At 43.8% G+C, this 13057-nt stretch overlaps 1 protein-coding gene across 1 annotated transcript in view; it reads left to right on the forward strand.

Moving 5' to 3' along the window:
- gpsm1b (G protein signaling modulator 1b) overlaps window positions 1-13057 on the forward strand; it is a 247444-nt gene that overhangs the window by 111101 nt on the left and 123286 nt on the right. The window contains exon 7 of the mRNA XM_078550101.1: window positions 502-617. Coding sequence (XP_078406227.1) covers window positions 502-617 — 116 coding nt within the window. The remainder of the gene's footprint in view (window positions 1-501; window positions 618-13057) is intronic.

Raw genomic sequence — 13057 nt, forward strand, 5'->3', positions numbered from 1 at the left:
AGAAATTAGGTAGGAGAATATGTGTTCCGCTGAGGTTGAGACCAAACCAATTTAATATGCATATATTAGAGCTTTTAATTTGAGGGCCAAAATTGAATGGAAATGGCAATTTTTGGTCTTAATGCGTTTTCCCAACTGTATATTTTAAGATTCTGTGGCAAGGTAACATAGCAACAGATGCTGGAGACAAATTTTGTCTGATTATTGTGGTTGCCGGAGATCATTTTCTATAGGGGGCGCTGGTGTCAAGTAGAAATTTCAACCAAGTTCATTCTTTAAAAAACCAGTCATAGTCGCAGAGTAAAATGAGTGCATTCGCCCATTAGACACCCCTTGTGCAAATGCTCAGTTTAAGATAATAATTAGCAGATGATGGAAGATACTTTACCATTTAACAAAGTTTTGAATAATGCAGAGATTATTAAATATCTAATCCATCAGTTTCGAGAGATTTGAGAGACCCAATAGATGTGACTTAACCGTTTAAAATTTTCTTCTCAGCGTCTATCAATAGCGAAAGAATTTGGGGATAAAGCAGCTGAGAGAAGAGCCTACAGCAATCTTGGAAATGCACACATATTCCTGGGAAAATTTGACGTGGCTGCTGAATATTACAAGTAAGATTTCTTTGCTTGGCACATAGGAACAGGAGGGGACCATTCAGCCCTTGAACCTGCTCCATCATTGAATTAGGTTGTGGCCGATCTCCATTTAGCTTCCTTCGTTTCATAATCGTAATACTCTAACAAGAATCTATCTATCACCGTTTCAGTATTTTCTATTAAAGCCTGGTCTCAGGAGCTGGTTGAGGGGGAAGAGTTCTAGATTTCGTGTGAAGGGAACTTTTCCCTGGCATCACCCCTGAAAAATCTACCTCTCATTTTAACGTTATGTCCCCTTGCTCTGGACTCCTCCATCAGAGGAGATGGGGTAAATAAAGACAAACTGTCAATTCCTTGTATCATTTTGTACGCCTCAGTTAGATCACCCCTTCATCGTCTATATTCGAGGATACAAACCTAGTCCATACAACCTGTCCTCATAATTTAACCATTCTAACCCGACTCAGTAGAGGCAAATGTTTTGAATTCCTTGGGTATTTTTGTGAAGAACAGTTCATGGATCAATATGGCTGGCTGTTTTGGCTGGGGATACAGTCAATTTCCAAAGGTAGGAAAGCCCTTGCTGCCTGTTAATGACAAGTGGTAAACAAGGTGTATTTCTATAAATTCTTCAATGTATTGCTGAAAAAAAAGAGGCATGTCTAAGCTTTTTCTCTTGCATTCATCAGGACACTCGCAAGAATACCAATATAAGGGGAAAACAACAATTTACACTGTTTGTGAAGAGAGTGCTGATTGGTTGAAAAGTGGCGTTGCCATGGAGATCGCACCACTGATGGTGACTGGCAGTTAACTGCCAAGCATTGTTTGAAATTTAAACCAGGCAGCTTGACCCTGATTGGTCAAGGCAGTGCCCTGAGGAATGAGTCAGCGAATGGCAGTCACTTATTTTGTTTTTGGCGCAGTGTGTGTGCATGTTCTTTCTGCCTGCAAAGAACAGGGGCCCTGTGTATTAATGTGTGTGGCTTCCAGTACGTGCGGATGTGTCAGGTTGCGAGCCTGACTGATGATCTTAAATTGGTTGTCAGTGTAATTCTTAGCGCACTGAGGATTATTCAGCAAATGTCCATTTGCGGAATCACACCTAATGTTGGACACTCTGTTTTGAGTTTTGCGAGCACAGGCTAGTTGGGTACGGTCTGTACCTTGCCCGTTGCAAACAGTGACTGGGACATGCTGTTTGATACTATCTGCCAGTCTTTGGGACGTACGGCCTACATACCTAATATCACACTGACACTGAAATTCATATACCACATTACTCATTTGTGTGATAGGCAGGACATCTTTTTGGCTTGATGGCAGCATCCTGTTAGTGGCGAATACCGCTCGTGTTGCTGCTGCTTTGCGTTGCTCAAATTTTTGATATACCTTGCCCTTCCAGGGTAATCCGAGGTAGACTGGACACTTTTCTGGGCCGAAAGTGATGGTCTTAGGCCCGTTCATGAGCTTGTGTGATACACAGCGTGAAATGATCTGATCAGGGGATTCATTATCCTACAGAATGCCTTTGATGCCCCTATTTCATCATCAAGCTTGCATAGTGAGCAAATGGCTTGGGCCCACGTATTATGGGATTCCGAATGACCTGTCCAACTTTCACATGCAACCCGAATGGCTTACAGCGTCTCAAGGCCTTAAAACCAACCCGGACATACATATCAGTAAACCTGACAAAGGGACAGGAATATTCATCCTTAACAAGCATGACCCTATCAGCAAAATGCACGCCATTCTTAATGACAGGTCCAAATTTGTATGCTTTGGACTTGTCGCTCAACATGACTAGACAGGCTTGCTCGAAAGTAAGCTAAAAAAATCGTTTGCTGGACTTATGCAAGATGTTATGGCATAGCCGATGGTAAATGCTGAGTTGTTCAAATCCCAAAGGGAAACTTGAGACAACTGCCACAACTAGTTCTGCAATTTTTATGCTTCAAGATGTGGGCTTTGAATTCAGTAATAATAAGACCAGCAAGTCATATAGGTTCTTACAAAACTAGATTAAACATTTATTAATACGAGAAATGATTATAAGCACATACATAAATCTACAAATTACTATTATGATAACTTCTAAGTCCCCTAATCAATCTAATTCCCAGTTACACTTTTGTTAAGGCAACAGTAAGATGCATAGTTTTTAAAAGAAGCATGATACCCTGAACAATCCAATTCAAAGTGAGTTTCCTTAACTTCAGTTCTTTGTAGACAGCAGCTTGAGGTGTAGATGCTGAAGGCTTTTCACACTTGTTAGATCTTAAAATGCCTGCCTTTACACACAGCCATCTCTCCTTTATAATATTTTCCCCTTTGAATGCAAATTCCAGTAATTTCATTATGTCTTTGGACTTTACTTCTCTGATTATAAAAATTTCTCATAGTACTAATTTTACTAGTAATCTTTGAGAAAAATAAACACACTGTTTCTTAACTTCTCCTGGTTAGGCGTAATATTTCACTCCCACTTTTGAATTCGAGTTTGTCTAGTTTATTTAAAAATACAAATGTCCTTTTACACCTTACATTCTAAACTTCTCCCATGTTTACCTACTTAATATTTCAAACCTAGCTTCTAATGCATCAAAGCCCTCACACCAGCTGCCTTTAACTCAATTAAATCACACACACACAGACATAGACAAAGACCGCACTATTACTCTAATTAACAATAAATTCCAGTAACATTGAGAATTATTATATCTTCCTGACAAAGAGCAATGAGCTGTCGTGCGATATATATGACAGGATTCGTCCTCACAGTTCGGTGCATCCGTGTTCGTATGGGCTGCCCAAGACACACAAAGGTGATGTCCCTCTACACCCCATTTTATCTATGACCGGTTCTGCACAACATGAATTGGCCAAATGGTTGGGTGAATTGCTACAACCAGTTTTGACCAAGTTTTCCCGGTATGCGGTGAAGGACTCCTTCACATTTGCGAAGGCCGTACAGGACTTGCATATCGATAGCAATGCTGTGTCCATGCGCTCATTTGACATTGCTAGCCTATTCGCCAATGTTCCACTTAAGGAAGCCATAGATATTTGCACTGCAGCACTATATCTTGGCGATCTAGACCCACCACCATTGTGTGAATCAATATTTATGGAACCTATGAACTTGGCAGCTCGTGGGGTTGAGTTCAGTTTTAATGACACCATGTATGCCATCGGAACTCCCTCTAGGCCAGCTCCCGCAAACACCTTTGTTGGGTTCCATGAGAAACGTGCCTTCGATGGAATGACACCTAACCTCCTACCCTCGCATGTTTCTGATACGTTTGCTATATTTAAATCCGTAGCTGCATGTAACAATTTCCTTTTATATCTTAATGGGCTCCATCTGCGCTCAAATTCATCTTTGAAATGGAGCAGTCAAATGAACTCCCCTTCCTTGATGTACTAGTTGAGAAATCTGCCAGGGGGTTCTCTACCATGGTGTATGGCAAGCCTACCTTCACTGGTCCATGTACGTGTTGGGATTCTTACAGTTCCACACGATAAGACTAGTCTTATTGGCAACCTTGTAAATAGGGCCCCAACCATTAGCTCACCATGCAAGCTTGATGCTGAAATAGGGGCATCAAAGGCATCCTGCAGAATAATGGCTACCCCGATCAGATCACATCGCGCAAGCTCATGAACGAACCTAAGACCATCACTTTCGGCCCAGAAAAGTGCCCAGTCTACCCTCAGGTTATCCTGGAAGGGCAAGGGGTATCAAAAATTTGAGCAACAGGTGAAGCTAGCTGTTTCACGCTGCTACTCTGCAGTAGCAACACGAGTGGTGTTCACCACTAACAGGATGCTGCCATCAAGCCAAAAAGACATTCTGCCTATCACACAAATGAGTAATGTGGTATATGAATTTCAGTGCCAGTGTGATGCTGGGTATTAAGGCCGTACGTCCCAAAGACTGGGGGATCGTATCAAACAGCATGTCCCAGCCGCTGTTTGCAACGGGCAAGGTACAGACCGTACCCAACCAGCCTGTGATTGCAAAACTCAAAACAGAGTGTCCAACATTAGGTGTGATTCCGTGATTGGGGCAACATTTGCTGAATAATCCTCAGTTTGCTAAGAATTATGCTGATTCTCCATGACAACACCACTTACCAACCAATCAGCACTCTCTTCATATACAGTATAAATTGTTGTTTTCCCCCTTATATTGGTATTCTTGCAAGTGTCCTGATGAATGCAAGACAAAAAGCTTCGATATGTCTCTCTTTTTCAGCACTCACCACTGTAGCTAAACGTGGGCACCAGGTGCCCTGGGCAGCTGTTGGTTAGAGGGAGGTGATGAAAGGCTCTGTCAAAATGGTTGATTTGAAGGAGCCTTTTTAAAATGTGGAGCAATGTGGTAACACCAAGCGGTTTGGTGAAGGAATTCCACAGTGCAAAATGGCTGAAGCCTCCACCCTTGAGAGTAGAATGGAGGGTGGTGGGGGGTGCACTGTTAAATACAGTTGGAGGTTCCAGGGGTCAAGAAAGTAGGGTTGTGAGTAGTTACAAAGCTAGGGGAGGGTGAGGCTTTGCTTAGATGAGGGATGAGAAAACCTATGGGCTGGAACCATGAAGATGGAAGCTAATTGCACTCGGGGAATGGGATAGAATCAATTTCTTTTATTCATTCATGGGATGTGGGCTTCGCTGGCTGGGCCAGCATTTATTGCACATCCCTAGTTGCCCTTGACAAGGTGGTGGTGAGCTGTCTTCTTGAACTGCTGCAGTCCATGTGATGTAGGTACACCCACAGTGCTGTTAGGAAGGGAGCTCCAGCATTTTGACCCAGCGACAGTGAAGGAACAGCGATATATTTCCAAGTCAGGATGGTGAGTTACTTGGAGGGGAACTACTAGGTGCTGGTGTTCCTATATGTCTGCTGCCCTTGTTCTTTTAGATGGTAATGGTCGTAAGTTTGGAAGGGACTGTCAAAGGATCCTTGGTGAACTCTTGCAGTGCATCTTGTAGATGGTACACACTGCTGCTACTGTGCATCGGTGGTGGAGGGAGTGAATGTTTGTGGAAGGAGTGCCAGCAAGTGGCTGTTTTGTCCTGGGTGGTGGGGTGTATTCCATCACACTCCTGACTTGTGCCTTGTAGATGGTGGACAGGCTTTGGGGAGTTAGGAGGTGAGTTACTCATCGCAGGATTCCTAGCCTCTGACCTGCTCTTGTAGCCACAATATTTATATGGCTAATCCAGTTCAGTTTCTGGTCAATGGTAACCACCAGGATGTTGATAATGGCAGATTCAGTGATGGCAATGCCATTGAACATCAAGGGGTGATGGTTAGAATTCTCTCTTGTTGGAGATGGTCATTGCCTGACACTTGTGTGGCGCGAATGTTACTTGCCACTTGTCAGCCCAAGCCTGGATATTGTCCAGGTCTTGCTGCATTTGGACATGGGCTGCTTCAGTATCTGAAGAGTCACAAATGGTGTTGAAAATTGTGCAGTCATCAGCGAACATCCCCACTTCTGACCTTATGATGAAGGGAAGGTCATTAATGAAGCAACTGAAGGCGGTTGAGCCGAGGACACTACCCTGAGGAACTCCTCTAGTGATGTCCTGGAGCTGAGATGACTCACCTCAAACAACCACAACCATCTTCCTCTGTGCTAGGTATGCCTCTAACCAGTGGAGAGTTATCCCCCTGATTCCCATTGACTCCTGTTTAGCTAGGGCTGCTTGGTGCCACACTCGGTCAAATGCAGCCTTGATGTTGAGGGCAGTCACTCTCACCTCACCTCGAGAGTTCAGCTGTTTTGTCCATGTTTGAACTAAGGCTGTGATGAGGTCAGGAGCTGAGTGGCCAAGGCAGAACCCAAACTGGGCATCAGTGAGCAGGTTGTTGCAAGTGCCGCTTGATGGTACTCTTGATGACCTCTTCCATTACTTTATTAATGATTGAGAGTAGACTGATGGGGCGGTAATGGCTGGGTTGGATTTATCCTGCTTTTTGTGTACAGGACATACCTGGGTAATTTTCCACATAGCCAGGTAGATGCCAGTGTTGTAGCTGTACTGGAACAGTTTGGCTCGGGGCGTGGGAAGCTCTGGAGCACAAGTCTTCAGTACTATTGCCAGAGTATTGTCAGGACCCATAGCCTTTGCAGTATCCAGTGCCTTCAGCCATTTCTTGGTATCACGTGGAGTGAATAGAATTGGCTGAAAACTGGCACCTGTGATGCTGGGGACCTCCGGAGGAGGCGAAGATGGATCATCCACTCGGCACTTCTGACTGAAGATTGTAGCAAATGCTTCAGCCTTATATTTTGCAGTGATGTGCTAGGCTCCTCCTCCATTGAGGAAGGGGATATTTGTGGAGCCTCCTCCTCCAGTGAGTTGTTTAATTGTCCACCACCATTCACGACTGGATGTGGCAGGACTGCAGAGCTTAGGTCTAATCCGTTGGTTGTGGGATCGCTTAGCTCTGTCTATCATTTTTTGCTTATGCTGTTTGGCTCACAAGTAGCTATAGGTGTAGCTTCATCAGGTTGACACCTCGTTTTTAGGTAAACCTGGTGCTGCTCCTGGCATGCCCCCCTGCACTCTTCACTGAGCCAGGGTTGGTCCATTGGCTTGATGATAATGGTAGAGTGAGGGATATGCCAGGCCATGAGGTTACAGATTGTGTTCGAGTACAATTCTGCTGCTGCTGATGGCCCACAGCGCCTCATGGATGCCTAGTCCTGAGTTGCTAGATCTATTCGAAATCTGTTCCATTTAGCACGGTGGTCAAGCCACATAACACAATGGACAGTATCCTCAATGTGAAGATGGGACTTTGTCTCCACAACGTCTGCGTGGTGGTCATTCCTACTGATACTTTCATGGACAGATGCATCTGTGGCAGGCAAGTTGGTGAGGGTGAAGGTGAGGTCAAGTGTGTTTTTCCCTCTTGTTGGTTCCCTTACCCTCACCACCTGCCGCAGACCCAGTTTAGCAGCTATGTCCTTTAGGACTCGGCCATCTCGGTCAGTGGTAGTGCTACTGAGCCACTCTTGGTGATGGGCTTTGAAGTCCCCCACCTAGAGTACATTTTGTGCCTTTACCACCCTCAGTGCTTTGTCCAAGTGGTGTTCAACATGGAGTAGTGATTCATCAGCTGAAGGAGGGCAGTAGGTGGTAAGGAGCAAGAGGTTTCCTTGCCCATGTTTGACCTGATGCCATGAGACTTCATGGGGTCCGGAGTCGATGCTGAGAGCTTCCAGGGAAACTCCCTCCCGACTGTATACCACTGTGCCACCACCTCTGCTGGGTCTATCCTGCAGGTGGGACAGAACATACCCAGGGAGGGAGTTTACAAGAATGTTGCCAGGGTTAGAAAAATGTAGCTACGAGGAGAGATTGGATAGGTTGGGGTTATTTTCCTTAGAACAAAGAAGGTTGAGTGGTGGCTTGATTGAGGTGTATAAAATTATGAGGGGAATAGATAGAGTGGACAGGATAAAATTGTTTCCCTTGATGGAGAATTCTAGAACCAGGGGACATAGATTCAAGATAAGTGGCAGAAGTGTAGGGGGGACATGAGGAAGAACCTTTTTACGTAGAGGGTAGTGGGTGTCTGGAATTCGCTGCCCAAGTTGGTGGTAGAGGCAGAAACTCTAAACTCTTTTAAAAAGTACCTGGATCTGCGCCTAAAGTGCTGTAAGCTGCAGGGCCGGGTGCAGGAAGGTGGGATTAGAAAGAGTACCTGGGTGTCCTCGGGGTGGCATGGACAAGATAGGCTGAATGGCCTCCTTCTGTGCTGTAACTTTTCTATGGTTCTATGGATGGTGCTAGTGGTGTCTGAGACATTATCTGTAAGAAATGATTCAGTGAGGATGACTTTGTCAGACTGTTGCTTGACTAGTCTGCGAGACTGCTCTCCCAATTTTGGCACAAGCCCCCAGATGTAAATGAGGAGGACTTTGCAGTGTCGACAGGGCTGAGATTGCCGTTGTCGTTTCTGGTGCCTCAGTCGATGCCAGGTGGTCCTTCCGGTTTCATTCCTTTTTTGTGACTTTGTAGTGGTTTGATACAACTGAGTAGCTTGCTAGGCCATTTCAGAGGGCATTTAAGAATGAACCACATTGCTGTGGGTCTGGAATTACATGTAGGCCAGACCAGGTAAGGACAACAGATTTCCTTTCCTGAAGGACATTAGTGAACCAGCTGGGTTTTTACAACAATCGACAATGGTTCCATGGTCATCATTAGGCTTTTAATTCCAGGTTTTTATTGAATTCAAATTCCACCATGTGCTGTGTCCCCAGAGCATTATCCTGAGTCCCTGGATTACTATTCCAGCTACATATATCGCAGAAGGAGGCCATTTGGCCCATCTTAACTGTGCCGGCTCTTTGGTCACACTGTCCAATTAGCCCCACCCCTACTCCTTCCCCATAGTCCTGTAAATTTTCTACTATTTATCCAATTCTTTTCTGTAAGTTACTATTGAATCTGCTTCCACCACCCTTTCAAGCAGTGCCTTCCAGATCACAGCAACTCACTTGCTTTGTCACCTCAGGCCCTCCTGCCAGTCACCTTGAATCTTTGCCTGGTTACTGGCTCTTCTGCCATTGGAAACGGTTTCTGTTTCCCCTTATTTAGTCTATCAAAAGACCTCCATGAGTTTGAACATGTTTATCATAATTCCAGTTAATCTTCTTTGCTTTACGGAGAACAACCCCGGCTTCTCTGGTCTCTCCACATGACTGAAATCCTTAATCCTTGGTACGATGCTTGCAAATCTCTTCTCCACCCCCTCAAAGGCCTTGACTTTGTTTTTGACATCAGTGCCTTTTCTAATAAAGCCAAAGATACCATAGGCTTTTTAATGGCCTCCTTAACTTGCTTTACCACCTTCGTAAGATTTGCATGCGTAATGATTATTGTTTAGATAGAATAGGGTCAGTGAAGAATAAAGTCAGGTCTGGAGGTGAGCAGGCATGCATGACGGTTTCTTCAATGGCAGGAGATAGATAGGGATGGAGAGCAGCCATGTTTCGAAGCCGAATGCAGGGAGTATTGCTGATGGAGTGGATGTGGAGTTTGAAGTGCAACTCAAGGTCAGGCAAGATCCAAAGGCTGCAGTACAATGGGGTTGAGCTTGAGTGGGCAACCAAGGGGAGGGATGAGATTGAATCAGCAATCGTCCATGGAACTTCTGGCAGGAGTAACTTCCAAGGACGCTGAGCCGCTAGAAATGTAGGGTAATCGAAAATTTGATTGAGGGGCATGTGGTTGAACGGCTTGGCTATGTTTGTAAGGTTCAGGGCTAACACAAATAGAATGTTGTTGTGTGTACCATTGTGTATTCTGTTTGATCGATCCAGCCAAATGAGACAAGTTTAGTTAAGTAAACACTGACATACAGTTGGACCCCTTTAATTGTAAAAGAAAGGCAACTTTTAATATAACACCTTTTATGACCATCAAACGCCTCAAAGCGCTTTACCGTCAATGAAGTACTTTTGAAGTGTAGTCATTGTTACAGTGAAGTCAATATGGCAGCCAATTTGTGCACAGCAAGCTCCCACAAACAGCAAGGTGGTAATGACTAGATAATCTGATTTGGTGATGTTGTTTGAGGAAAAAATACTGGACAGGAGACCGGTGATAACTTCCCCGGCTCTTCTTCGAAATAGTCATGAGATGTTCTAAATCCATCTGAAAGGCAGGCTTGGTGTAAAGTCACAAACGAAAGATGGCATCGCTGACCTGTGCTGCACTGAGGGAGTGCTGCGCTAAGTGTCAGCCTGAGTTTTTGTGCTCAAGCCCTGGAGTGGAACTTGAACCCACAACCTCCTGACAGGCACTGTCATAATGTCATGAAATTGTCACACAACAGTTTGATTGATGTTAGCATAATGGAGTTTTGCACATGAGCATTCTAGTCAAGGAATGATCATGGGACAACTTGTAACATGCTTCCTAACGCTGCCCTTCTCATTGCAGGTTGGATCGTTGTGTTATTACATTGCAGCTGGATTTCTGGCTTCAGTTTGTTGCTCAGTCTATTAGTGCAGTACTAATTTTTCACATAATTACCTCTAATGCATTTGCAGTTATAATTTCATGGAGGATTTTAGGGAGTATCAGTTCCCCTTCTGCACCCCATCCCAATCCAACCCCCCAGCACAATTCAAAGACAATTGGCCTGAAAAAAATGCTATTGGATAACCAAGATTTTCTTTTACAATTTAAAAACATTTTTTACAATCAAGTTTTAAAAAGTTGCTTTTTAGCTATGGGCTCTTGCCATAATTCCCACTTTCCCACAAGACATAAAACTGCAGCTGCTACCCAGAAGGCCATCATGAGGGTTAATGACTGCATAATAATAAGATCATTAAACAGGCTCCTGTCTCTGTACTTAGCAAAGCAATCATTGTGTTGGAATGCATGGTGATCTGCAGCAGACTCTAAGCCATGTGTTAGTGTTGGTGGCACATGATCAACTCCAGAAGAACACACATCAGATGTATACCCAAAATTAAAATTCATGTCCATTATATAGAATTCCACTGGAGCAAGACCTATTTCCTTCATTTATCTATTCATGAAAATCCTTTATGTAGATCATGAAAGTAAACTCTTTTAATGGTGTTTGTGGATATACTGCTCTGTGTCAAACGGTACTAATAAAATCCCTATCCTGGTCACCACAATCAGTCCATTCTTCATGCAGCCCGCTCCTTGAAAGAGATGCCAGTTGGATTTATGTACTCAAGTATTTGAAGTGAGACTTGAACTGCAATTTTTTTTTTATGTGGGCGTCGCTGGCTAGGCCAGCATTTAATGCATCCCCAATTGCCCCTGTTCAGAGGGCATGTAAGAGTCAACCACATTGCTGTGGGCCTGGAGTCACATGTAGGCCAGACCAGGTAAGGATGGCAAATTTCCTTCCCTCAAGGGCATTAGTGAAACGGATGGGTTTTTACAACAATTGGCAATGGTTTCGTGGTCATCAGACTTTTAATTCCGGATTTTTATCGAATTTAAATTTCACTATTTGCCGTGGTGAGATTTGAACCCAGGTCCCAGAGCATTACCCTGGGTCTCTGGATTGTCCAGTGACAATACTACTATGTCACTATCTCCCCAGAAAAACTTGTGCTTAAATAAGGGACGACCATTTAGTGAGTTCCTTATATAATGGGCGTGGCTGCAACTGTATTTCTTCAGGATGTAGCTATTATCCATATGTCATAGTAGTTGCACTCTGTACTTGCAGTTCATGTACTTTGGCTAGATTTGGATCCTCAGTTCAAATTATGCAGTGCAGCTTTCAGCAATGAGCTGGTTTGTAATTGTGAAAAGCTGTGTCCTTGTTGAAGTTGCTTTCTTCAATTTTGGGATTGATCAAAGGGTACACAGCGTTCTGAGACAAGCACAGCTCAAATTAAAATTACAGCTCTCAAAATTATGTTGTCTGCAAGTAATACCTGCCTGGACTGCTGACGTTGAAAGTTGGTGGTTGTAAGCAGAGAACCTTTACTCCGCATTATCTTAAACCTACACTTGAGGCTTTTAAGATATGCCCCTTTTATCTTGGAAAGGGAGGTGATCTGTAACTTCTGTCAGGTTGTGTGTTTAATCTCCTGGATTTTTCCAAACATATTTTTTTAAAGCTGCATTATAATCTACCCTCCAGGTATGAAGGCTACTGATTTTTGTTTCCAATTTGCTCTGGTTCCCACATGTCAACCCAGTCTCTCCAGTCAACTTTCAGATTTGTTGGAGTGATGTGCTCATACTTTGTTTTCCACACACTAACCCAAGGAACTGATTCTGTGGTGTAAATGTGTGGGAACTCTCGAGTCTTTTAAGGAAAATAACTTGATTTCTAGTTAGCCTGAGAACTGCATTGTTCACTCTCTTTGGACCTCTATTGGTAGTGAGTACACCAGACTAGTCTTTTATTCAGGAGCTCGGTCTAATTTCAAAATCAGTCAATTTCAATACTTTTCTCAAAAAAGCATAATTGACAGTGAAATTATCTAGAGCAGATGTGAAACTGTGCTAAGGAACAGTAAGGAGACACTATACCTATCAGGAAAACTAGATCTGACTGGGCCTTTTACTTCTTGAAACGAGAAGGCTGGTGGGTGACCTGATAGGGGTCTTCAAGGTTATGAAAGAGTATGATAGGATAGATGGGGTGAATATGTTCCCACTTACGGATGAGATTAGAACTAGGGGGCATAAATATAAGATAGTCACTAATAAATCCAGTAGGCAACTGGGGAGAAATGTCTTTATGCAGAGAATGGCTAGAATATGGACCTCTCTACCGAAGGCAGAAGTTGAGGCAAGTAGTTATAGATTCATTCAAGGGGAAGCTAAGCACATGAGGGAGAAAGGAATAGAAGGATATGTTGATGGGGTTAGATGAAGAGGAGGGTGGGAGGATGCTCGTGGGAGCATATACACCTGTA

Source organism: Cetorhinus maximus, chromosome 10, assembly GCF_964194155.1.
Source record: "Cetorhinus maximus chromosome 10, sCetMax3.hap1.1, whole genome shotgun sequence".
Taxonomy (NCBI): domain Eukaryota; kingdom Metazoa; phylum Chordata; class Chondrichthyes; order Lamniformes; family Cetorhinidae; genus Cetorhinus; species Cetorhinus maximus.